Genomic DNA, 23,386 nt, shown 5'->3' on the forward strand with positions numbered 1-23,386 from the left:
CCTTGAATCAGACGAGGTTCTTTGGGCTAAGTGGAGTTTGCTCTTGTAAGAGTTAAATGGAGACGCAAAGGAAGCTCAAGTTTGTAAGTCTTTGGGCTCCTGTCTGGCACTGATGACTTCTCTGAGCAAATCTGTGCCTCACTCCAAGTGTGTGAAACCTGTTAACACCACCCGTGGCTTGATTTGGCTGTGATAATTTACATCTGCCTTTAAATCCCTGGGGCTGGCCTCTTGAGGAGTTGTTCGTTTCTGCTGGGCAGGGTTCCAAGCAGAGACTGGCAGAACAGCTGGTAAGATTTTATTATGTAAATGTCTTCTTTCCAGTTCGCCCAGCTTTGCCTGAAACTTCAGCATTCGATCAGTTTAGGACAGATTAAAACAAAGGTTGGCGTGGTGGCAGAAAAACAAAAGCAGCAGATGCCATTGGGGTGTTAGGAGCAGAGCTGGGTCTTGGGGCTGCTGAGGCAGGAGAGTGGAAGAAGGTAGAGAGAGCATGAGGAAATGGCTGCTTTGTTTTCTTAGCTCTGTTGTGTAATGGTTTGTGGTATTGTTTGCAGCATTGCTCCTGCTTTCTGGGGCTGGCTGCCTGTTTTTCATTGAACTGGAATGTTGCATTATGGTGAAAGCGGAAATGCCCATCACGCTGAAACGCACAGTTAAAACGAGGCTGAATCTGTGTGGTCTCGGCGGCAGCTTTCTGTCCTTTGGGCTCAGACTTGTGATATCTTCGTGTGGAAGCTGAATATTTCTCAGTGAAGTGAAGTGAAATGGGCTTTTCTGAGGTCGGTGTGTGTCTTGTGCCTGAAGAACTGAACCATGTTTGTTCCAAGTTTGCTTGGTCTTCAGATATTGCTTGTACTGAACATGAGGAAGGGCAGCCGAACAGCTTGGAAAGGACTGAGTGTAAGCACGTGCAAAGCAGCTTTTAGCCTTGGGTATCAAGTATTTGGGATGTCAGAATGGCCACAGCCCTGTTTTGCCTGTGACAAAGCTCTGGGCAGCCAGACAGGAGCTGCTGCTGCCCCTCAGGGATGTGATCCTGGTCGTAGAATTATGGCTTCTCATCTTCTACCTGCCCCAGCCTTGGAAAGCGCTGCTGCAGGCCAGGATCTGCGCTCTCCTGGCTGGGCTTTATGATCAGATGGTTGGCTTTCCCTTACTGGATACTGTGCTCATTAAGAAGGCTGAAATGATATACCCGTACATAGACCAAACATGAATAACATGCCAGTAACGCTGGCTACTAGAAATATGAAACTGCTGGTCTCTTGCTGACAGGAAGATGACGTTTCTGTAGCTTGCTTGCCCAAAGATGTAACCATCAACAGAAATATTGTGAAGGTGGTCATTCTCTTTTTTTAACCTGGGACTAGGCTTTGCCAAGTAGGAGCCGTGTGAGTGGCTGGGCTGGTATTTAAAGCGTAGCTCAGATAGTCAGAAATAATATTGAATTTCAGAGTAAGAAGACTTTTTTTTTTTTTGTGGGAAGCACCCATCCAGGGAATGGTGAGGAGGGGAAATGAGCATGGCATCAGCCCAGCGTATCTGTCAGTTCCTGTAGTCTGGGGTCAGCAGCAGGAGAGATGTTGTACATCCTGGTCTAAGCCGCTTCCTCAATACCATACAAGATGCTCTGCAGCGAGGAAATTCTTTGGAGCTCAGGCTGTAGAGTAGCAACAGGAAGAAAAATAACACCAGGGTAGTTAGAGCAGGCGTCTGAGCAGGACAACTGTCCTGGAGTCTTACGGCATTCATATCAATTGCATTAACTGACAAATGATATTGCCCTTCTCTCTCTGAACTGACACTGGATTCCATTGAGGGGAGGGTTGGCAGGAGATGTAACCCACCTCTCACAGTGATCTCTGACTTCTTGTGGACGGTAGAGGTGCAGAAGGTGGTAACTTCACTCCACTACAATGATGAAGTGTGAGGAGTGCTGGCTGTTGGGACACGTGCAGTCGGAGCTTCACAGCCTCCGGAGGACTGGTCAGCCCAGAACTACGGGGCTGCCAGCCGCCACCTCCTCCTGCCTCAATCGTCTGCTGGCCCTCGGCCAAAGGCATGGAGAAGTCCAAGTGCCTGTCAAACAGCAACAGTCCTGCTGCTGTTCAGAGAGGAACCAAGTAAAACCCTTCTCTGCTGTAGAGTGAGGTTGTAGCGAGACACTGGGTAGGAACTGCACAGTTGGAATGTGTGTACATCTGTCCTTGCTCTGTCTCTGTACTATTTCTAGCAGGAAAAGAGGAGAGGGCTGTCTGGTGCATTCACAGCTTTTTGCTTTAGTGACTGCAAGTCAGAGCCCAAATTCTGTGTTGAATTTTTCATTTTAAAGAAGCTAGAAGGGAATTGGGTCAGGTACTATCTGATGCAAAAATCACTGTTTTCAGTGGGGAAAATTCTCCAAGTGATACAGTTGCTGCTGTGACCTCCACTGCTGTTTCTGGCTTTTGGAAACTGCATTCTCTAGTCCTCCAAGCATGGTGCTGAGCGCCAGTCCTGTTCCATGTAGTCTCCATTTAGGGAAGAAAACTTGCGTCTCACCAAGATGAAGGTGTAGGAGAAAAATACCAGTTCGTATTGGCTTGAAATCTGGGTAATCCTTTGCAACAGAAGAATGTGAGATACATTTGTTCTGGCTTGCCCTGGGAGACAGAATAGGAAAGGAAAGTTAGGCAATTGTTGTATGAGAGAATAGAAAAGTGAAACTCAGCTGAATTGGTTTCTGTTCACAAACTGATGTGATGCATTTTTTGATGAATTATGTAGGATGGTCTGAATGAAAAACAAGGAGATTTGAGTAGTGAGTTCTTTGGCTTCCTATTCTTATTTTTAATTTTGCATTCATTTATTTACACTTAGGAGATTGCACTGAATTCTTTCTGCTTACACAAGGTACAGCTGTTGCAGTGGGGAGTGTGCTGGAGCTGATGGCCTTTTACTTCAGATACTGTCACATAACTAGTTCAGCCGAACTAAATTAAACTTGAGATAAGCCAATACAAGTTCTTTAACAAACTGTTAATTCTCAACCTTCTTGCAGAGAAGGGTTGAGTAGCCCAAGGTTTTGCATATTTCTTTCTTTTTCAGTTAGTTGTATGGACTTGGTTCTTATAGTTGCTTAAATTAAACCAGACAGGTTTCAGGTATCATTTGGTTCGTGTGGCTTTGGGAATAAAGAAACCATGCAGATCAGGTACTTCTGTTAAGTGGACCATCAGAGGAGTAAGAAATACAGAAAAATTGGATTTGTGCATTTCTTTGGGGCTCTTAAGGTGTATCAAGACTGCCTAAAAGGAGGAGGAGAAGCTGGTTTCAAACCCGAGTTTCAGTGATGTTAATCTTTCTGCATCTTAGAATACTAAAGAAGGAACAGAGGTGATAACGGTGCTGCTCTTCACCCAAGGCACCGTGTTTTTATTGAAGTTAAGTTGGTCTTAATGAAAATTGTTCATCTGATACTAAAAATGCCCCTGCCTTACTGCTTTTGGCTCCTGGCATGTCACCATCTCGTTATCTGCTGGGCTAGACAGGGCTTGAATGCCTGATGTATAAAACAGGCAGATTTTCTTCCTCCAAAAAGGCTATTGGCTGTTCTTCTTCTGTAAGCCCGATAAAATGGCACGAACCCAGTTCTCTTCCTTTTCAGGTCACTTTTTAATGTCTGAACACGTGCTCCCTCTGTACTTCTGGAAGTCCTACACTTGTTCTAACGTGTGGAAACACTGGCAGCCCGCTAGATCCTCCCCGGGCACCAGCATCGACCTTTGCTCTTTCATTTCTCACCAGCACAGTTCTGTGCCAGAGCTGTGAACAGAGTCTTCCCTGAGATGCCCGAGTGCTATCTCTTCCCTCTCCAGTGAGCAAATGTTTCAAATACCCTGCTTTGCTCAGTGACTGCGGGTGTTGTCGTGGGGTGCTCTTGCCTGCTGACTGCAATGAATGAGGTGCAGCAGTCTGGCATTTTGGTGAAATGCATTAAGAAATGTGGCATTTCAGGGTTCTCTGAGTTGAAGGTGTTGCAGTGACTGTGGCTGGGAGGCTGATCAACAGCACTTCCCTCTGGGAATGCCAGAGAGGACTAAGCTGTTTCACCTGGTCTGAAATATGTTTCTGTATAGCCTCTGGTTCATAGAACAGCAACTGAGGTTTGTGGTGGCTTAGGTATGGCTTTTATGACAAAATAGGGATTGTTCTCCTTTGCCAGGTTTGCCTGGGCTTCTGTTCCAAAGGGGTGTGTGTAAGCACAACACTGAATTGTTCTCAGTGGAACAATGTTAGTGAGGTCTGCATTGTAGCATGACAGATAATGTGCAGAATAATCTACCGGTTTAGTAATTTGATTTGCTGGCTGTTATGTTGTTGCGTAGCCGTAATTCTCAATAAGATCTTCCTTTCCTATCCTCCCTAATCTTTAAATCTCTCCCACACGTTGCGTTGGTAGCTTGAGTAGTTGCTGTGTTTTTCTGTCTGCTGGTATTCAGCATTTCTTTAGCATGTTCTTCTTGTGGCTTTTCCTAAATTTTGAGTAATATTTCACTTATACAGATACACAAAGCTGTGTAAAACTCTGTAATCTGTCTTCCTTTGCTTTGCTTGACAGAAGTATAAAGGCTGGAAAAGGACGGCAGTCCCTGTAACAACAGGGCTGTAATTAGGGTCCTTTTGTTCTAGTTTGCATCACCGGGAGAGAAGCCGTAAGCACCGTGCGGTATTGAGACACTGAAGAGCTTGGTCTTGTCCTCAAAGGCAAGAGAGCAGATTTTCAGTGCTCCTAATGTTGTGTAGCTGTGAGTGAGGGTGGCCCCGTGTCCCCATGGTGTGGATGTGCCCTCCTGCACCTTTTCAGCTGGGTAGGTCACCTAGCAACTGTTCCTCTCTTCTTCCAGTTGTGGGATTTTCCTAAGCAGGAGTGGTTGCTGCAGCTGTGTGTTGGATTAGCTGCGTCTTTCACTGAGGCACGTGGATGTCAGCATCTCATCAGATGAGATGTTTTTGGAAGTAACTGCACAACTCTGCGACCTCCATCTTCTCTTGGAAAAGCTGGATTTTGCTGTGTGCCACTGCATCGCTTGGCGTAAGAGCATCAGGGGAGAGCAGTGCCGCGATGCGGCAGGGCTGCTGTGCCACTGTTTGTACGTATTAGCAAAGCTCGCCTTGGCCGATGAGCACGTGAACAGGGATCTTCACAGCGGTGAAGGATATTGATGGGATAAGCCTTAAGCTGGGGTCCTGAGGTGTTGTTGGTGCAGGATTGGAAGAGGGAGCAGGGCTGCCTGGAGAAGGAAAATGGATACTGCACTGGGTACTGTGCTCGAAGGAGAGACCGTGTTTGACTCTGAAGTTTGAGAGAACTGCTTTGGCTGACTACTTGGGAACAGGCTTACCTGGCTGTGTGTCCATCCTGTTTACAGCCCAAGAGGACATCTTGATCTGCCCCGAGAGGTCCAGAAAAGGAGCTACTGTGCTTCCTTTATTCTGTAGTACAGCTACTGTGTTTGTAGGGTCAACACAGGTGATGGAGAAGGAAGCAGGGTTGGAAAAATCCCCTTGTGTCCTTGCTCACTGCTTGAGCCCATCGGAGTAACAACCAGCCCAGAAAACCCTGAACCTAATGAAATTGTCAGGCAGCCAGCATGCAGTGTACTGACAGAGCATGGGGACGAGAGGAGAGGTGTGATGGCAGAGAAATATCCATCCAATTGCAGGACTAGTTCCCCAAATCTGGGGAATCTCTTTGTTTACACAACAGACCTGGAGCCAAGTCCCGCTTGTGACCTGTTGGTGTGATAGGAGTGCCGCCTTTCTTGGCTGGACAGAAGGGCAGTGCTCTCCAAGTGCTCCAATAGCATCTCCTTTCCAAGGAGCGGCTTCCCCTTCAAGATGAGGTGGTAGAACCAAAGCAGGACTTCGAAGAGGAAGAAAGGATGGCAGTACTCAAGTGGAGCGCTCAGGAGAGACCAGGATCATTAAGAGATTCAGGTTGGAAGGTAACAGCCTCCTGTTCACCCCGCAGCTCAAAGAAGCATAACCTCTCTCACTGTTAGGGCAAGCTGCTGTAATGAGCTTTGTTTTTCATTAGTGCTCAGACCTGCAAATTTGCAGCCATCAGGAAACAGAACTAGCTGGAAGCACTTTAATTGTTGGCCAAAAAGAAGTTGCAGTCCAGAGTCTTCTCTCTCTCTGCAACCTGTTTTGCCTGACTACCAGCCTCCCTCCCTGCAGTGGAAAGGGCCACGGCTGACATCTAGAGACCACACTGGTCTTTTGCCCCTCCAAAGTGGTTTTCTGAGTGCTCTTCACTGTGCAAGTTCTTCTGTCTCTGACAAAATTGTATGAAAACATAGCAATAGTCGGGCCACTTGGTGTGTTGGATTGTGTCCTATACAAAAGCAGCAGACACAGATTGGGCATGTTGGCTGCCTCCTTTACAGAGAGTGTGTCTGAATGCCAGAACAGGACATGGTATGTTCTTGATGTCTGCTCTGGGAAGGAGTTTTCATAAACTTCTGACCCAAAAGGTGCAGTTGGTTTTACACGCGTGTGGGTTACTTGCTTGGATGTATTTGCTGTTGCCTTGTAGATAGAACCAGATACTGCAAAAACTTCATAAATGCTGTCGTGGCTATGATGAACTGGATTGAGGACCTCAACCAGGCTTTGGTTTTGTCTTTTGGCGTGTTTTCCTCTGTACTTGCTGCTTGATTTTAACCTTATGGGTTGTTTGGCTGCTTTGTGTCCCAGCAGAAGAGAACCCTGGAGAAGAGAAGGTTCTGGGGAGACTGGATTGGCTTTGAGGTCCCTTCCAACCCAAACCATTGCGTGATTCCAAGGGAAGTGCGAAAGGGACAGGAACAAGCAGCAGAAGGGAGCTGGACTGGCTTCCAGGTGTACGGGCAGTTTAGTTTATTCTTGCAATGTTGGCTTTGTGTACTCACTGTGATACTATGGGAATAATCTTCAGAGTTCTGTGAGTTGTCTTACTTTAGGAAGTTACCGTGTGCTGCTGATGGATGAGAATGACACCAGTGTTATTAAAAAAACCTGTTCCCCACAGATTTTCCTGTGCGGCGCTGCTCTGGTGTCCTCGTATTTGTCAAAGGTCTCGCACCTGGAAGGGAAGCCCCGTGTGGGCTTTTGTAGGAAAGTCTCCAGTGAGGTGTCACATGAAGTGAGGTGAAAAAGGGACCTGACGGGAAATGCGGAAACACCCCAGAAATGTCTTCTTAGCTTCTTTGAAGCATGTTCGATTCTTGCTGCATTTTCATGTGCTTTTTGGATGGCATTTTACAACTGCATGTGTCTGGGATTGATAGCAGTGTGAAACCAGCTCACAGAGAGGCGTGGGCTGGTTTCGAGTGCTGAAGTGGACCAAACACTTGATGGCAAGAAACGCGAGATGCCTTGCCCTGGGCTGTTACGGACAGTCACTGCTGCTGTGATATCGAAGGTCATGAAATTACCCGTCCGGTGTACCGCTGTGATAGCAGCATAGATAAAATGCGTTATTCCTTAGGGGTTTTTGCTGTCTAGCCACTGTGATTTAGGGAATTTTTTAAGGTCTAATTCTGAAGAGGATCTCTGTGACCCAAGGGAAGAAGCAAATGATGCATTTTAACTTGACATGTGATCTCCAACTGCCATGGGAGCCCTTCTAACTTCCCTTCTAGCTGTGGGTTCTGTGCTTTCCTTTCTCACGGCGCTCTCTGTCCTGTGAACAGGAATGCCCGAAATGCCACGTCACCATCGAGAAGGACGGGGGCTGCAACCACATGGTCTGTCGGAACCAGAACTGCAAAGCGGAGTTCTGCTGGGTGTGTCTGGGCCCCTGGGAGCCCCATGGATCTGCCTGGTGAGTTCAGGAGCGTGCCTTGTGGAAGACAAGGAAGCCGTGATACAAATGGCATCGATTTGGACTGAAATCTGTGGAATCGGTGTCCCTGTTACAGGTACAACTGTAATCGCTACAATGAGGATGATGCAAAGGCAGCAAGGGATGCACAGGAGGTGAGTCCGTAATCTTTGGTGGGAAGGGAGATCACTAACCCTGCAGCATGCTTTCTGTAAACCAGTAAATTGGCTCTGAAGAACTTCCTGGATTTGGGCTCATATCCAAAAGTTCCCCCACAGCTTTGGACTCTTGCTTTGTGCCAGAAAACAAAATGTTCAAAGCTACTTTAACCCAATTTAAGGAACACGTTAGCTCAGTTGTTGCCTGTCATGCTGCCTTGCCTGTTTTATAGCAGTGTTTCATATGAAGTCATCATAACGCCATGGGTCTGAGCTGACAGTCCTTGCATCCTTCGTAAAATGCTCTTTGCCACAGCATTCTTGATGCGAATCCTGCAGTGTTTGAACGCATCAGACCTTTTGAATGTAAAGACTGCTGTCATTCCAATAACTGTACTTGAAGGCTTGACAGAGAGGAAATTATGGGTGAAGTTGCAGTTACATTAAACTGTTTTGTGAATATGGATAGAGCCAACCCCCTTTTTAATGGGGAGGGGTTGCATGCTGCGTGCTGCAGCTTGCAGAAATCAGTTTCCTACATCTCTAAGTACCGTTACAGCCAAGAATCAAAGCATTTCCTGCAGCTCCTCCTCCTGCTGATAGCTTTGGCTGGTGTGTGCTACCTTTGTACAGCCACAGCTTTCAAGCTTAACCATGGCCATGTTGTCATTTTTTTACAGCTGATCTGTCGGTGAGAAGAAAATAAGAGTAATGGCTGTGTATTAAGTCATTTTGATTCTCTTGTACTACTTTGGCACATAGCATCTTTCCTCTGCTCTGTAATTGGTGGGGCCTAGGCAACCTAAGGTTGCCCTCTTAACACAAGCACAGTAATTGTTTAATTAGAATTCCTTATTAGACCCAAAAAAAAAAAAAAAGATAATAATATCTGCATCTCACTGTTTTTGGTGACTCTGGAAGCGTTTAAGTTGTATAGCATGAATTGAGAGGCTGAAATTCAAAACTGATTGGGCTTTAGTAATGAGATTCTAATTACTTTCAGGGTTGGGAGTGAAGATGCCGCAGCTCAGCTAGGAAGTCCCCTGCACGACAGCGAGTGGCTGTGGGACAGGCCTCTCCTCTGTGCGCAAGGGCAGGGTTAATCTAAGTCTGGCCAGCGCGAGAGGAGAGGAAACACCTTTAGAAAGGAAGCTTGTTCTCAGCGTCAGGAAGAGCCTTGTGAAGGGTTTACTTCTCTCTCAGGCGTTACTTTGTAGTAACTAATTGTTTTCTTTTTTTTTTAATGGGAATTAACACAGCGATCCAGAGCAGCCCTGCAGAGGTACCTGTTCTACTGCAACCGCTATATGAACCACATGCAGAGCCTGCGCTTCGAGCACAAGCTCTATGCTCAGGTGAAGCAGAAGATGGAGGAGATGCAGCAGCACAACATGTCGTGGATCGAGGTGCAGTTCCTGAAGAAAGCAGTCGACGTCCTCTGCCAGTGTCGTGCCACACTCATGTACACATACGTCTTTGCCTTCTACCTCAAAAAGAATAATCAGTCCATTATCTTTGAGGTAGGAGAAACACAGGTGTTGGGATTTCAAATTCCAAACAGGGAAATAGGGATATGATGCTTGGGAAAAGTCGTTGTCCCCAGTTGTACAGAAGTGAGTTAGTTTTCATATTCTATTGTGCAAAAGTTAGAGGCCATGCTGGGCATCCTGTAGCATCCTCTGCTAGGAGGAGGAAGTAGAGTGACAAGTTCCTGCCCTCTGAAACAAGAAAGGGAATGAGGTTCTGTCTTAATGCCTTCTTTGCCAGTTCAAAGCTTAAATCTGGCATTTTGCCTTTCCCTGATGTTGGCTTTTTCCCAATGGTGCTACTAGAAAAATTGCACTTGAAAATCTAAATGTGGAGGCCCAGTCTGCTTTGCATGTGAAATTGTATTGGCTATTTATGATTTGAAACAGTCCTTTGCTGGTGCAGAACCAGAGCAGGATGTGTCTGTGCTGCAAGCTCAGCAAAGGGCGCAAAGAACCACTGAGTGGCGGGGAAGGCTCTGCTCTGATGCCGCTGTGGGTGTACCAGGAGTCAGTGGAGGCCTTGCCAATGCTGGCAAAAAAATAAATAGGCAAGGGACAGAAGGGAAGATGAATTGTCCTGTACTGCATTGTGCAAAGGAAAGGAGGGTTTTTTTAGGCTTGCCAGGATGCTGCAGGTTGTGGAAGACACAAGACTTGCTGCTAGGTATGCAGATTCTCTTCTGATCAGGTGAAGAAATGTCAGCTTTTTCAGTCTTGATGCTCAGAGTAGGTTGCCATGTGTTACACAGTGTCTGTCTAATTTTGCTTTTTATTTCAGTACTCATCTTAGTTGGATTGAAGAAAAATACCTCTCTTCAGCACTAAATACTCTGATTTTGTCTTTGCAGAATAACCAAGCAGACTTAGAGAATGCTACAGAGGTGCTTTCTGGGTACCTTGAGCGAGATATATCCCAAGATTCGCTGCAGGACATAAAGCAGAAAGTACAGGATAAGTACAGGTTTGTTTCTGAATAATCCTTTATCTCAGAGCTGCCGGCATACCTGTGCCACCATTCCATGTGACAGGCAGTGGCCTGTGTGCTTGCCAAGCTGCAGTTTGCTTCTGAGTCCCATCCCCGGGAAGCTGTTTGCTGTTGGCCTTCTGCCATAGATTGTGATCCTCAGCCGGTCTCTGGGCCTCCGAGAGCAGCAGCAGTGATGTCCCGCCCCAGCCCCTGAAATCCTCAGCCGTGCAGCCCTCACACAGATGCCGGCAGTGTGGTTTTGTGCCCCTGCTGGGACCAGCCCTCAGGGAAGGGAGAGGCTCCCAGCTCTGCTTTGCGCCTGCTCTGCTGAGCAGTAACTAAAAGATTTGATCTCGTAATGGAAAAATATTGTGACCAAAAGCAACGGATCCTCATGCGCTGTTGTTCTTGTACAGAAGGAGCACATGGGAATGGCCAGGACCTGGATCAGACCTGCGTAGTGAGGGCCTAAGGAAGAACAGGGAGTGACTTTGTTCCCGGCTGGCAGCTTTGGCCTAGAATGAGTTGCCATCAGAGAGCGATCCGTGCTTTTATTTATCTGTACCGTCCATTTGTGCAAAAAGTGGGTGTTGAAAAACTGCCCTAAAAGCAGCAGGGGAGCCACCTGCCCAGCAGGGGAGAAGGGCAGAAGAACTGGGGTGTTGGTGAGACAAATGCTAGTGCTTTTTACAGTCCCAAGGGAATCGCTCCTGCACAGTGGAAAAATACAAAGCTGTAAGTGCAGATGAGTCACAGGATTAAGGCTTGCATTTTTGAGGCACTTTGCCAAAGTCACTAAATCTGTTACGCCTAGCTTGGGGCGTAAGAGGGAAGCCAAAGTAGGGTGAACCGTAGTGACTAAGGGACTTGGGATTGTAAGTAGCTCTTAGGCTGTCCTGGGCCTGCTCTGCTGTAGTCTGGCAGCATGGCTGGGACTGGACAAGACTGTCAGCCCTACTTTTTTACCCTTTATGAGGCCTGTTAAGTTGGCATCTCAGCTAAAGCTGCCTGGTTGCTTTCCTCTGAAACTGGATGCTTTTCTAGACATGGTAACAACTTATTCAGAAGAAATTAAAACCTAATGTAACCTGGATTGCATGAAAATATAGTATTCCAAACCTACCTTCATGTTTCTGGGAAGAAAGTATGCATCTGTCAAGCCCACACAGGTCCCCGATTGACTAGTTCAGTCATGTCTTAACCGTGTCTTGCTCGGTACTGTTGCGTCCCAGTTGTGGTGTGCTGCTGCAAGCCTGGGACCAGGGACGTTATCAAAGTGGGTTTGTAGAGCTGTGGGGAATCGCGGGGACTGAACCCCTAGTGAATTTGGTTTCAGCCCTGTCAATCTCTTAGCTTACAAAGATATTTCTAGAGAGCAGGATTAAAGCCTCACCACCAGCAGCAAAATAACTGAAGTTAGGAAAGCAGAAACTGCTCATGTTTGCTATCACATGCTTTGGAAAATCAATGGGACTTTGTGTATGGTGATTTCTGTTGCAACAGCTATGAGAAGAGCCAGAACAGTTTTTTTCAGATGAATCTGTGGTTGGATGAGATGCTGCAGAGGAGCAGCACAAGGGCTACAAGCTAGAGTTTTGCTCTCCTCACGCCTATGTGGTAGTGGTCAAGGACAGCTTTCTGCCAGTGTCTCCTGCTGCAAGATTCCTCCTTCACTGAGCTCAGGGGTGTTTGGTTGTTGCCAAGAAAGTCAAGTTCCCACCTGTGAGAGTCCTTTGGATGCCCTCCTTGCTGATGTGTGTACCCAGAAACTGAACTGAGCAATTCCCAGCAGGAACCAGTAACTCGGCAGTCAGCTCCAGGGTTCTGGTTTTGCATGTTAGAGCACAAGCCCTCTGGGCTGGTTGCTGCTGAACTGTGAACCAGCTGTGCCTGGGACCCTGGGAGAGCTCTTCAGAAGACTTTATCTTCTCCCCTGCCTGCCTAAAGATGATGTAGACATTGGCATTGCCGCTGGAAGAGGTTTAATCCAGAAATGCCTGCTGCTTATTTATAACTTGCTCTTGGGACCGGAATACTTGAAACATTTATCTGCTTTTTATCTTTTTAGTTGGCTAATGCACCTGAAATGAACATGGCATCTTTTGAGATGTTCCTATGATATACCTTTTCCTCAGTATCACTCATCCTGGTAGGACTGTACCCAACTCTGGGATCAGTTATATTTGCAGCTTTGTTCATGTGAGCTTAGGTGAGAAGAGCCTGCAGGGCGTAGTGTCCCTCTGGGACACAGGAGCTGCAATGTGAGGGAAAACTCACTCTAGCCAGCACCGTAGCCTTTTTTTTGTAGCCAGCTTGGCCACTTCCACCTTTACTGCGATTTTGGAGGGGAATAAAACCGGGTCAGCGCTCCCAAGGTTTTTCCCAGGGAGCTCCTGGATTTTGCTGTCTTGCCACAACTCTGGGTAGGCACCAGCCCACGTGTGAGGAGTGCTTCATCCCATGCTGAGTGTCCCTGCCAACCCCTTCTTGCAAATCGCAGCCACCGCTGCTCCCTCTTTCAGTTCTTCATGGAGTTTTCTCAGTCATAGGGGCTCTGGGGATCCCTCTGTGTGGGAAACGCTGAATTGGCATGTTGTTTTTTCAGCCAGGGACCTTGAGTAGAGCAACTGGAGTAACTGAAGTCTTAATTAGCAGTGTTAATGGGCTACAACTACCGAGTCCTTTCTCAGGAGATCTCCTCTTCCAGAAGCATGGCTCAATGTCTGCTTGTGTCGCCTGATGCTGGGACTGAGCTGTGGTTCCTAATCTCCTTTTTCTGTGCTGTTCCTCTTTGCAGATACTGCGAGAGCCGACGAAGGGTTTTGTTGCAGCACGTGCACGAAGGCTACGAGAAGGACCTGTGGGAGTACATCGAGGACTGAGCTCGGCCCTGCATAAAACGAACTCTGAAACCTTTACCATCTAGAGTGCTCATGCGATTCAAATAAAACACACCCGAGGCGCTACGCCTGTTACACTGCTGGTCTGTAGTACCGGGATTCTGTTTTGTTAACAGAAATATTAAGTAAATTATATTGTAATAAAAAAGGTAGATAAACCATTGTACAACAGTATTCTAGGTGGCCAATAAGCGTGTGACAGGCGCACTAAAAAAAGAAACCCTCCAACTTTAACTTGTAACGTAGCTTCATTCTCCAAGCCGACTCCTTTTTCTTTTCTATCTTTCTGTTCCTGTGTGTAGTACAGATGAAATTTAAACCAGTTTCTCAACACTGCTTTTCATGTCCAACCCAGCCATTTTGGTGTACTTTGGTCAGGGGGATGGCGCTCCCGCCCCCTCCTCCTCTCTGCCACCCCAGCACATGGATGAATGTCGATTGGCGCGTTGGGAAGGTGATCCTTGGGGAGGGAAGGAGGGGGGGTACACAGCAAGGAAAAAAAAACTTTGTATATGACTTTTAAAACAAAAAGAGGACAACACAGTATTTTTCAAAGTTGTATATAGCGCATATGCATGGACAAAGAGCAAGCGTGGCATGTGTTTGCATAATGTTTAATTACAAAAAATATTTATTCTTTAAAAATCTTCAAGATTATGTCTATTTGCTGTGCATTTTCTTTCAGTTGGAACTTTTTGTTTTGTTTTGTTTTCCCTGGGCTGGGGTGGGGGAAGCGTGTGCTCCACTAGTGAATATTTTCTTTTCTTTGGAAGGCTTTTACTAGAGAAGTTAAGTTTTCTCTTAACATCCCGGGTTTGTGTGTGTCCCTTGCAGGCGCTGGAGCCCTCCCGTTGCGCAGAGCTCCTGGGGCTGTGTTCCGCGCTCTGCGTTGCCTCGTGCGCTTCCAGACAGGATGCTTTGCTGGGTTTTTTTTTTCTGCCCCCAGATTGCTCCCTGCCCAAACCCCACTCTGCTGTTCCCATCCACGCACGCAGGACACGCGCTCCGACCCCACAGGATGTGTGTGTGTTTAGAGCTTCATTTTTCAGTCTGAGGCAGCAACAGGAGGGGTATTTTGCACCACTTCTCACAAGATTTCAGCTGTGGATCTCCTCTCCCTCCCCTTTTCATCTGTCAAACGGACCGGTCCTTGCTGTTTCAGTTCCACTTACATTATAACGAGTCGTAATGTTGAAAAGGAAAGATGCTGGAATTGTCTTTGTTTGTTTTGGGCTCAGTTCTTGGGCATACTGTCCTGGCAAATATCTAACACTCCATCTAGCGCAGTAGAAGCTGAAATCAGTGGGGTATTTTTCAATTAAAAGGGGAAAGAACTAATGAGTTTAGCTACTGAGTCCATTTTTATGATTTCTGTAACAAGAGCTATGTTAAAGTAAACAATTGGTGGTGGTTTTATTAAATTTACTCCTGTATAGGAATTCCTGCTGTGGTATTTTTCGCCAGGCTGGCGTCCTCCAAGCTCTCTGCCTGCTGCAAGGGAACACATTTGCGAAGGGGCAAATCACAGGCAGGGCTGTAACGTAAATCAGTCCCGTTGGTTCCCTTCCTGCTGAACAGCACTGCCAGCCATGCTGGTCGCTCTCCCTGGCCCTGCTTTTCCCTCCTAGGGCTTATTTTGCAGCCCACCAGGTTTCCTTGTGGCTGGGGAGGGGTGGGAGGCCAGTGGCTACTTGGGCTTCCCCTTGGCTCACCTCATCCATGTATTCATTGCTTTGGAACACCTGGAGTGTGATGGGAAGCACAGGCTGGCTCTGGGGCATCTCCAGAGGCTGTGGACAGGCTCCATGTGGAAGCAAACCCATCCCTGTGTCACAGAAAATTGGGACTAAAATAAAAACTCCTCAATACCGATTTCTGTATTAAGAACCGGCATTCCTTTATTGACAGCGCTGAATGTGGGTGGGATCATTCCAAGTCATTCAATGCATCCTGAACCTCAGTTGATTCCTCTTTTATTACAAGAAAAAAAATGAATATTCATTATCATTTCCAAAATAATCATGCATATTAATGACATTCCCAGAACTTGGTATACTATTTCTACCCCTCCCCCTTCTGCAGGGCCTGTTATTTGAGGCAGGGGTCCTCAAGGGTCTTGGGTGCCTTGAGCGATCTAATAGCTGATCTCCAGCTGAACTTTCCTTTGAATTCTCCACACGTGGCCTACAGCCCAGGTCTTTTCACCCGGTTAATACTGTTGTTGATGAACCCAACTAGTCTCTACTGGCTCCACACCTTGCAAGGACTGTTCGTCTCCAGCAAGCTTTGTTTCAAGACTTCAGCTCAAGCCATCAGGCACCCCAGTAAGTTAAGCAAGAATCATGGAATGGTTGGGGATGGAAAGGACCACGAAGGTCACACAGCCCAACAACGCCTGCCATGGGCTGGACACAGGATCAGGGGCTCTGAGCCCCATCCAGCCTGGCCTGGAACCCCTCCAGGGATGGGGCAGCCACCACTGCCCTGGGCACCCTGGGCCAGAACCTCCCCGCCCTCAGCGTGAAAAATGGATTAAGAATACATACCCTAAACTTATCTTTCAGTTTAAAGCCGTACCCCTTGTCCTATTGCTAAAGGCCCTGATGAAAAGGTTTTTTCCCCATTTTTCTCACGGGCTCTTTTCAGCACTGGAAGCTGCTCTAAGGTCTCCTCTGGGCCTTCTCCGGGCTGCACAACCCCAACTCTCTCAGCCTGTTTTCACAGCAGCGCTGCTCCAGCCCCCTGACCGCATCCATAGCCTCCTCTGGACTCTGCGAGCGGGGCGGCCCTTGAGCCGTGCCCGGTGCTCGGAGTGGGCGGGGCTTGTGGCGGCGGCGCGGCCGGGAGGTGCTCGTGACGATGGGCGGGACTTGCATGATAATAGGGGCTCTGGGTGGGAGGGGCTTGAAGGCTGATGGGCGGGGCCTGCGTGGCGAGTGGGCTCGCGGCAGTGGGCGTGGCTTAGCGCGCGGCGGTCGGGGCTCGCGGCGCCGGGCGGGGCTCTGGGGCGGGCGGGGCCAGCCCGCGCTCTCCCCCTGAGGTGCTTCCGGCGGCGGGGCCGGTGCCGGTGGGATGGCGGAGCCGGTGAGGGGCTGCGGCGGGGAACGCGGCCTCTGCTCGGCCCACTGCCGGGGCGGGAGGGGCTGGAGACACCTGGGGTAGAGGGGTGGGGCGGGAACGGCCGCGTCCTGAGCGGCGGGAGCAGCAGGGAGAGACGGGATCTGCCCCTCTGCGAGACTCGAGCCCTGCGTCCAGCTCTGGAGCCCTCAGCACGGGAGGGACAGGGAACTGGTGGAGCGAGTCCAGGGGAGGCCACAAAGATGGTCCGAGGGCTGGAGCCTCTCTGCTACGAGGACGGGCTGAGAGAGTTGGGGTTGTTCATCCTGGGGAAGAGAAGGCTTCATGGAGACCTTGGAGCAGCTTCCAGTGCTGGAAGGGGCTCCAGGGAAACTGGGGAGGGGCTCTGGATCAGGGAGGGCAGGGACAGGATGAGGAAGAACGGTTTTCAGCTGAAAGAGGGGAGATTGAGACAAGATCTTAGGAAGAAATGTTTTCCTGTGAGGGTGGGGAGGCTCTGGCCCAGGTTGCCCGGAGCAGTGGTGGCTGCCCCATCCCTGGAGGTGTTCAAGGCCAGGTTGGATGGGGCTTGGAGCCCCTGATCCAGTGGGAGGTGTCCCTGCCCATGGCAGGGGAGTGGAACTGGATGGGTTTTGAGGTCCCTTCCAACCCAAATTAATCCATGATTCTATGAAAGGCTTAGCGGTGCAGAGTGATGACACTGGGAACGGCATGGGTGAAAAAGTGCAAATGTTTAAAAAGTGAGGGATTTGGGCTGGGTGTTGCACTGAGGAACGAGGTCTGGGAGCTTGATAACTCTGGGAATATCAACTCGGCTTGTCACAGCAGCAGTCAGAAAAGAGGATAAAATGTTAGAAATTAAGGAACAAAGGTGGTGAAAGCCTTCCCTTTACACATAGAATCACAGAATGGTTTGGGTTGGAAGGGACTATGAAAGTCATCCAGTTCCACCCCCTTGCCACGGGCAGGGACGCCTCCCCCTGGATCAGGTTGCTCAAAGCCCCATCCAACCTGGCCTTGAACTTCCAGCATTGGGGCAGTCATCTGCCCACTTCTGTGGGCAACCTGGGCCAGGGCCTCATTGCCCTCAGTGAAAAACATTTCTTCCTAATATCCAGTCTAAGTCTCTCCTTTTTAGTTTAAAATCATGCCCCCTTGTCCCATTGTTACAGGCCCTGCTGAAAAGTTCTTCCCCATGTTTTTTATCAGCCCTCTTTTAAGTATTGAAAGGCTGCAATAAGGTCTCCTTGGAGTCTTCTCTTCCCCAGGCTGAACAACCCCAACTCTTTTGGTCTCTCTTCATAGGGGAGATGTTTCAAGGCCTATAATCATTCATGTGGCCTCCTCTAGACTTAACCTAACAGCTCCGTGTCCTTCCTGTGCTGAGGACTCCAGAGCTGGATGCAGGGCTCCAGATGAGATCTCACCAGAGCAGAGCAAAGGGGCAGAATCCCCTCCCTCACCCTGCTGGTCCCACTGCTTTGATGCAGCCCAGAATATGGTTGACTCTCTGAGGCACCCAGGGGGTTCCCAGGTCTCCAGCACCATAGGCAATGCTGCCCTCTGCTCTGGGAAAGAAGAGAGCAGGAACAGAACATGTTCGCAAAGCACTACAAGGAGCAAGGGCGGATGGAATCTCCCCTTTAGAAATCTGTTTATTGAGGAAAGGGGAGCAACCCAGGTCCCTCTGCTGTGTCTGGGGAAGAGCAGTGAGGAATGCTGATTCCTCAAGGAACTGGAAGCCAAGAATAAAAGCACTTCCCTGTGTAACCATGTTTCTCTTCTGTGAAGGTGTGGGGTTTGATGCTAAGTAAGGAATAAGGACAAAATGCATCTCTTGCCCATGGACTGGGAACCTGCTTGTGCAGGAGCTCTGGGCAGTGTTTGCAGCTGAGGTTTGTTCCCCATTGCTGCACCCACACTTGCGGACTCAGGAGGTTCCCCAGGAACTGCTTTGTTCTAATTAATGTTGTAAATGGTTTATTATGAGATGGTTTTGACATTTTCCTGGGCAATCTCTAGTCAGCATCTTAAATGCTTGAGTTTTGTTTTCTACAGCATAATGCTCCCTTTCTGGAATCCTAATGAACAGCATTGAGCCTGTGGAACAGGAGTGTGGTGTAAAATGAGTGGGTTTCTTTAATCCATGTGGCAAACAGCAATCTCTGTCTGGCTGTGGCCAGGGAAAAGCAGCGCTTGGCAGGGCAGAGTTTGTCTAGCAGCAGCGATGCTGGGCTTATGCCCTCTTTTGGGATTTTCCAGTTGTCCTTTCTCACTATTTTGTTGAACAGATCTTCCAGAAACCTTGCCTGGTGCACTGAATACTCCTCTTTTCTGTCTTTTCAGGTTTCTTCAATGCCAGTGGCAACAGAACCTCCAAAACCCAAGCCTAAAAAAGGTTGGTTTGTAGATACCATCGTGTCTCTTGGGCAGGTTGATGTTTAACATTTCTCTATAGTGTGTGGAACTGACTAGTGAGAAATAAAAGTCCACTGGGAAAAGGCAAGACTCTCTAGGCTGTCAGCAGCTCACTGTGAGTGCTTTTTGCTTGGGTCTGTGTGATTGCTAACTCAGTGCTGTCACTTGCTGATGCGCTCTACCTACTGCCTGCACCACGTGCACTTAGAACTGGAGACACTGTTGATTCTATTGTTTACATACTTGTTGTGCTGCTAATGAGCTTGATACCCATTTATCTTCCTAAATAATAAGAGGGGTTTGTTCATTTTAGGTCCATCAGAACAGTGTCTTGCTGTAGAAATGATCCTGGGAGCCTAACAGCGTGTCTTCATGTTTCGTGCTGTATTTTCTAAGTTTCAAAGTAAAACAGATGTGCAATGAGATCACACAGTCAGGGATGTAACTGGTTTTACCTATAATTTCCTTGAGTTTGGGGCTTTCTTTTTCACACTTAAGAGTTAATTGACTCAGCCTGAGGTGTTGTTCTGAGCTGGAACAAGAACCATTTCAGTTGTTGGTGCAAACTGCCTAAAGCCTGATGTTTTGTGAGGGGTCCACTCCAGCCTGCAGCATGTTTTGATGTTGCAGCCCTGATTTCCCCTCATCCCTTGCCCTGGTGGTGAGCCTTGTCCCAGTGCTTACAATGGACGTGTCCTCTGTAGTGCTGAGCTGTGCGCCTCTCCCTGGCTCTCTGCTCACTGTGGAGGCTCCTACACCTACCCTAGGTCTGGGATTTTTGTGGATTTCCCTTTCTTACATGTCTGAAGCGCCCTGTCCCTTCAGATAAGGGTGAACTGTGAGAAGCTGCAAGAACCTCGGTATGCATACAGTGCCAGGCAGCAGCTGCCCTCCCTTTCCCTTACTGTTTAATTCAGCAGAGTTCCGGCACTTGGGCAGAACATGGTTGTCCTGGAGCTGGTGCTTGATGTTCTGGTAGAGCTACAGCTGCTGGCTTGCACAGGTCCAAGCCTCATACAAGCCTTTGTACCTTGACTGAAGCCATGTAGAAATGATTGCTGCTGCATCAGAACTGTGTGCAAGTGAAAATAAACCCCAGTTTGCTTTTATCTTGACTGCTGGCTTTCTTGGAGCAACCGTTGTTCTTACCTTAGCAGTTGACGTGGCTTCTGCAGAGGCACTGATTCACTCCTGAGGGAGGTGGTTCATCCTTTTCTGTACAGGTTAGGACTCCGATCCCCCCACATCCACAGAACCTGAGCCCTGTTCTGCCCCGTTGCACAAGTCCCGTCTGCGATGTTTGCGCTGACCGGCAAGGTTGGGAGACTGCATCTTCTTTCTGCTTTGACAGGACAGCAAGCATTTGCAGTTAGTTCTCTAAATGAAACATCTCTAAAGGGATCGGAGTGTTTGCCAAGAGATGGACCATCACTCCAGTGCTCTTTCCTGGCGGGCTGAACTCTGTTAAAACAACTCTGCATAATTAATGAGCAAATATAATAGCTAAAAAAGAAAGATGGGCCCACGAACCCCACAAACCAGCTGTGAGGTGTGCTGGGTTGGAGTTGCTGTGCCTCTATCAGCTTGCTTGTTAAACTCTCCGTCAAGTGCCATCCTGCTTCTAAGTGTGTGTGGTTTAATATTGATTGTGGGGAGAATGAACTCTGGCAGCTGCAACTTTCTGAATGGGACTGCGGCTCCAGATCTTTGACTAAGTGCTGCTTTTTTTTGTGGCTGCTGAGGAGGAGTTCTCTGTCCTACTCAGCATTTGCATCAACAGCCCTGAAACTGAGCTGAGTGCTGCTTTAAAAAGGGCTGCCAATTCTCCTCTGGGTTTTAAGTCTGGAAGTCCGAGGCTGGAAAAAGGCTGTGTTGAAGAATTCGCCTGTCTCCATCACTGGCCAGTGTTCCAGGACCTCCTTCATCTGGCATTGGTGCTCACACGGCTGCGTGCCCGAGGGAAGAAAGTAGTAAACTGAAATCCAGTTATTTGTGGCTCTGGATCTCCCTTTTATACTGATCCAACCCTTGTGGCGAAGAAAAGCATAGCCTAGCCCGTGACTTTTGTCATCATGTTTAGTGTCTCGGAAGGTAAAGGGAGGCATCTCCGTGCCTGGCGCACCTTCAGGAGCTCTGAAGTGAAACACCTTGGATGCTTTTGTGCTCTGCCTGTTTGTATTTGACTGACTTGCCTTCAGCACAGTGAGCAAAAGCTGATTTGAGCTGCCTGATCGTTAATCTCTAGGAAATGAGGGCAGCAAAAAGATTTGTATCAGGGAGTGATATAAGTGTCCTGTGGGCATGGGTCTGATGCTGGGGCATGTTAGGGAGAGGCGGAAAGAATGGAAGTGATGTGTATGCTTTTGTGGAGACTGGCAGGAAAGAACAGCACGTTCTTCCAACGACATGCTTTTTCTTTAAATAAGATATTTCTAGAACATCTTAATGTAGTCTGTCATCCTGGTTTAGTCTGGCTGAGGAGAATTATGGTACACTTTAAGGAGCCGGGGAAATCTACATCAGTTCTGTTTGAATGGAGGAGTGCTGCTAAACTTCTTTTAACCTCACATTTTTAAATACTGAGTGGTAACTTTCTGTTGTGGCAATTTGCCTCTCTACATTTGTACTGTATTTTCAAGTAGAAAGCAAGAGAGATACTGAAACAAAGGTTAACACAAACCAGTCTGTGAAATACAGAGACCACATGCTCTAACACACTCTCCTGTGGACAATTTGCTATGGGTGGAATTTGTTCCCAAATACAGCAGGTATAGTAAAAACTGAACAGTGCTGCTGTACACACGTGTAGTGGAGTATGATCAAGTCATTGCTTGAGTCTTGACCTTAAGCATCCCACTGTCTGCATTTGGACTGTAGCAGCTTGTCTGTGTTTGTACTGGTAGGAGTAAGGTATGAAATGTGTGTTTCTGGGACGTCATCTCAAATTTGCAAGCAGTCATTTGTATGACAAAATACAAATGTGAGTTCTGTTGCTTAACCAGAACACCAGAAGACTGGGTTTTCAGTCTGGCTTGTGGTGCAGATGAGAATCCATTGGATCTGATTAAACTGTGCAGCCTGGGAGTTGTGTGGTTTCCCCTAAGAAGGCAATGGTCAGGGTTGGAAGGAACCTCTGGAGATCATCTAGGCCAGCCTCCATTAGTGTTGCGTTGCTTTCCTCATGTGGATGCTCAAAAAAATGGAAGGAATGGAAAAATGGAAACCTAGAAGCAGTGTTTAGCAACCTGATTTTATGGCTCTTAAACAAGAATAAGTTGGAGTTCAGAGGTAGAGTTTACTGCAATCAGGGCTGGTCCATCATGCGGCTTTTAGCTTGTGAAAGCCCGAATGGCTGGGATTTGATAGAGTTTGTCTTGGGGCAGGGCAGCCTGAAGGGAAGGTGAAGAGCATTCAGTAAGCACAGAGGGGTCTGGAGCAGACTGGAGGAGTGCTGGGAAAGGCATTGTATGCAGCAGCCGGGTCACAATCTCTGCAGCCAGCAATCTCAATTAAAGGGACTGGTGGAAGGCAAGCCCCTTGGAGTATCTTGTAGCTGCACTTGGTGACAACCATTATTCAGCTGCTGACACCTTAGTAGCTAAAACTATTCATTATTTTGTCCTTTACCCCCCGTGGGGAGAGCTGCTGTGAAAATCAATTCCCTTTGTTGCCACATCAAGATCCATAACTCTCCCTGTGTTGATATTTTGTCCCCAGGCAATTGATGGCAGAATAAAGGGAGCTCTGTTCCTTGAAGCGACGTAGAGTTAATATCGGCCTGCTGAGATGGAGTTTTAATCTTCCTGCTGCATTCTAAATTAATCAGCTATTTTCTGGAATGTTTTACTGGTTTTCAGTTGAAACAGGCTGCCTCCCATCTTCCTGCTTCCCTTCGGCCACGCTGGGCAATCAAGTCATTTTATAGTAACTAATAATACAGTAGCAGAGAAGCACTTTGCCAGCTTATGTTGTTGATTTTTATGGAACACATCTTGAATTTATTTCCCTTTATTGTGGAAAAAATATTTAGAAAGGAAGTGCCAGGATCACTTTAATCTGCTAATGGTTCAGAGGTTAATGGAGCAGTTTTAAATGCATTTGGATTTCTACCCAAATGCTAGACATCAGATTATCTGAGATACAGTGATGGCTTTTTAATAACAGGGTAGACTCCTAAAAATATAGATTCTCTAATATATACACTGAAGCAAAATAAAATAGATTTCACTTGAGTCACTGGGAAGAACGTGGGCTGGAAATGCTTTAGATGGAGAAGAAGGAGAATTCTGAGTTGTTACCACCTCTGTGTTCACCCAAGGAAGGGTCAGGCAGGTAATTTTCAAAGCGAAAATCTTTCCCTTGTGAATTGTAAAGGGATTAGTGGGGATTAAGTGTTCTCCCCAGTCATGAGCACTGGGATGTTTTTCGGATGCTTCGTAAGTATGTTTTTTCTGGGGTTTGAAGGAAGGAATTCTGCCTTGGGT

At 47.7% G+C, this 23,386-nt stretch overlaps 2 protein-coding genes across 3 annotated transcripts in view; both read left to right on the plus strand.

Annotated features, from left to right (window-relative positions):
• Nucleotides 1-15,183, plus strand: part of ARIH1 (ariadne RBR E3 ubiquitin protein ligase 1) — a 58,755-nt gene extending 43,572 nt beyond the window's left edge. Inside the window, exons 10-14 of the mRNA XM_054077428.1 lie at nucleotides 7,722-7,852; nucleotides 7,950-8,007; nucleotides 9,270-9,530; nucleotides 10,388-10,500; nucleotides 13,304-15,183. Of these exons, the coding sequence (XP_053933403.1) occupies nucleotides 7,722-7,852; nucleotides 7,950-8,007; nucleotides 9,270-9,530; nucleotides 10,388-10,500; nucleotides 13,304-13,388 (648 nt within the window). The 3' untranslated portion in view covers nucleotides 13,389-15,183. The remainder of the gene's footprint in view (nucleotides 1-7,721; nucleotides 7,853-7,949; nucleotides 8,008-9,269; nucleotides 9,531-10,387; nucleotides 10,501-13,303) is intronic.
• A 1,218-nt stretch (nucleotides 15,184-16,401) lies between these two features.
• BBS4 (Bardet-Biedl syndrome 4) overlaps nucleotides 16,402-23,386 on the plus strand; it is a 40,835-nt gene continuing 33,850 nt past the window's right edge. The window contains exons 1-2 of one of the 2 annotated variants that reach the window (XM_054077569.1): nucleotides 16,402-16,490; nucleotides 18,831-18,882. In XM_054077569.1, the coding sequence (XP_053933544.1) occupies nucleotides 16,479-16,490; nucleotides 18,831-18,882 (64 nt within the window). In that variant the 5' untranslated portion in view covers nucleotides 16,402-16,478. Of the gene's footprint in view, nucleotides 16,491-18,722; nucleotides 18,883-23,386 lie in introns of those variants that run through there. The other variant, XM_054077568.1, reaches the window with a different exon arrangement.

Source organism: Cuculus canorus, chromosome 12 (genome assembly GCF_017976375.1).
Source record: "Cuculus canorus isolate bCucCan1 chromosome 12, bCucCan1.pri, whole genome shotgun sequence".
Lineage (NCBI taxonomy): Eukaryota > Metazoa > Chordata > Aves > Cuculiformes > Cuculidae > Cuculus > Cuculus canorus.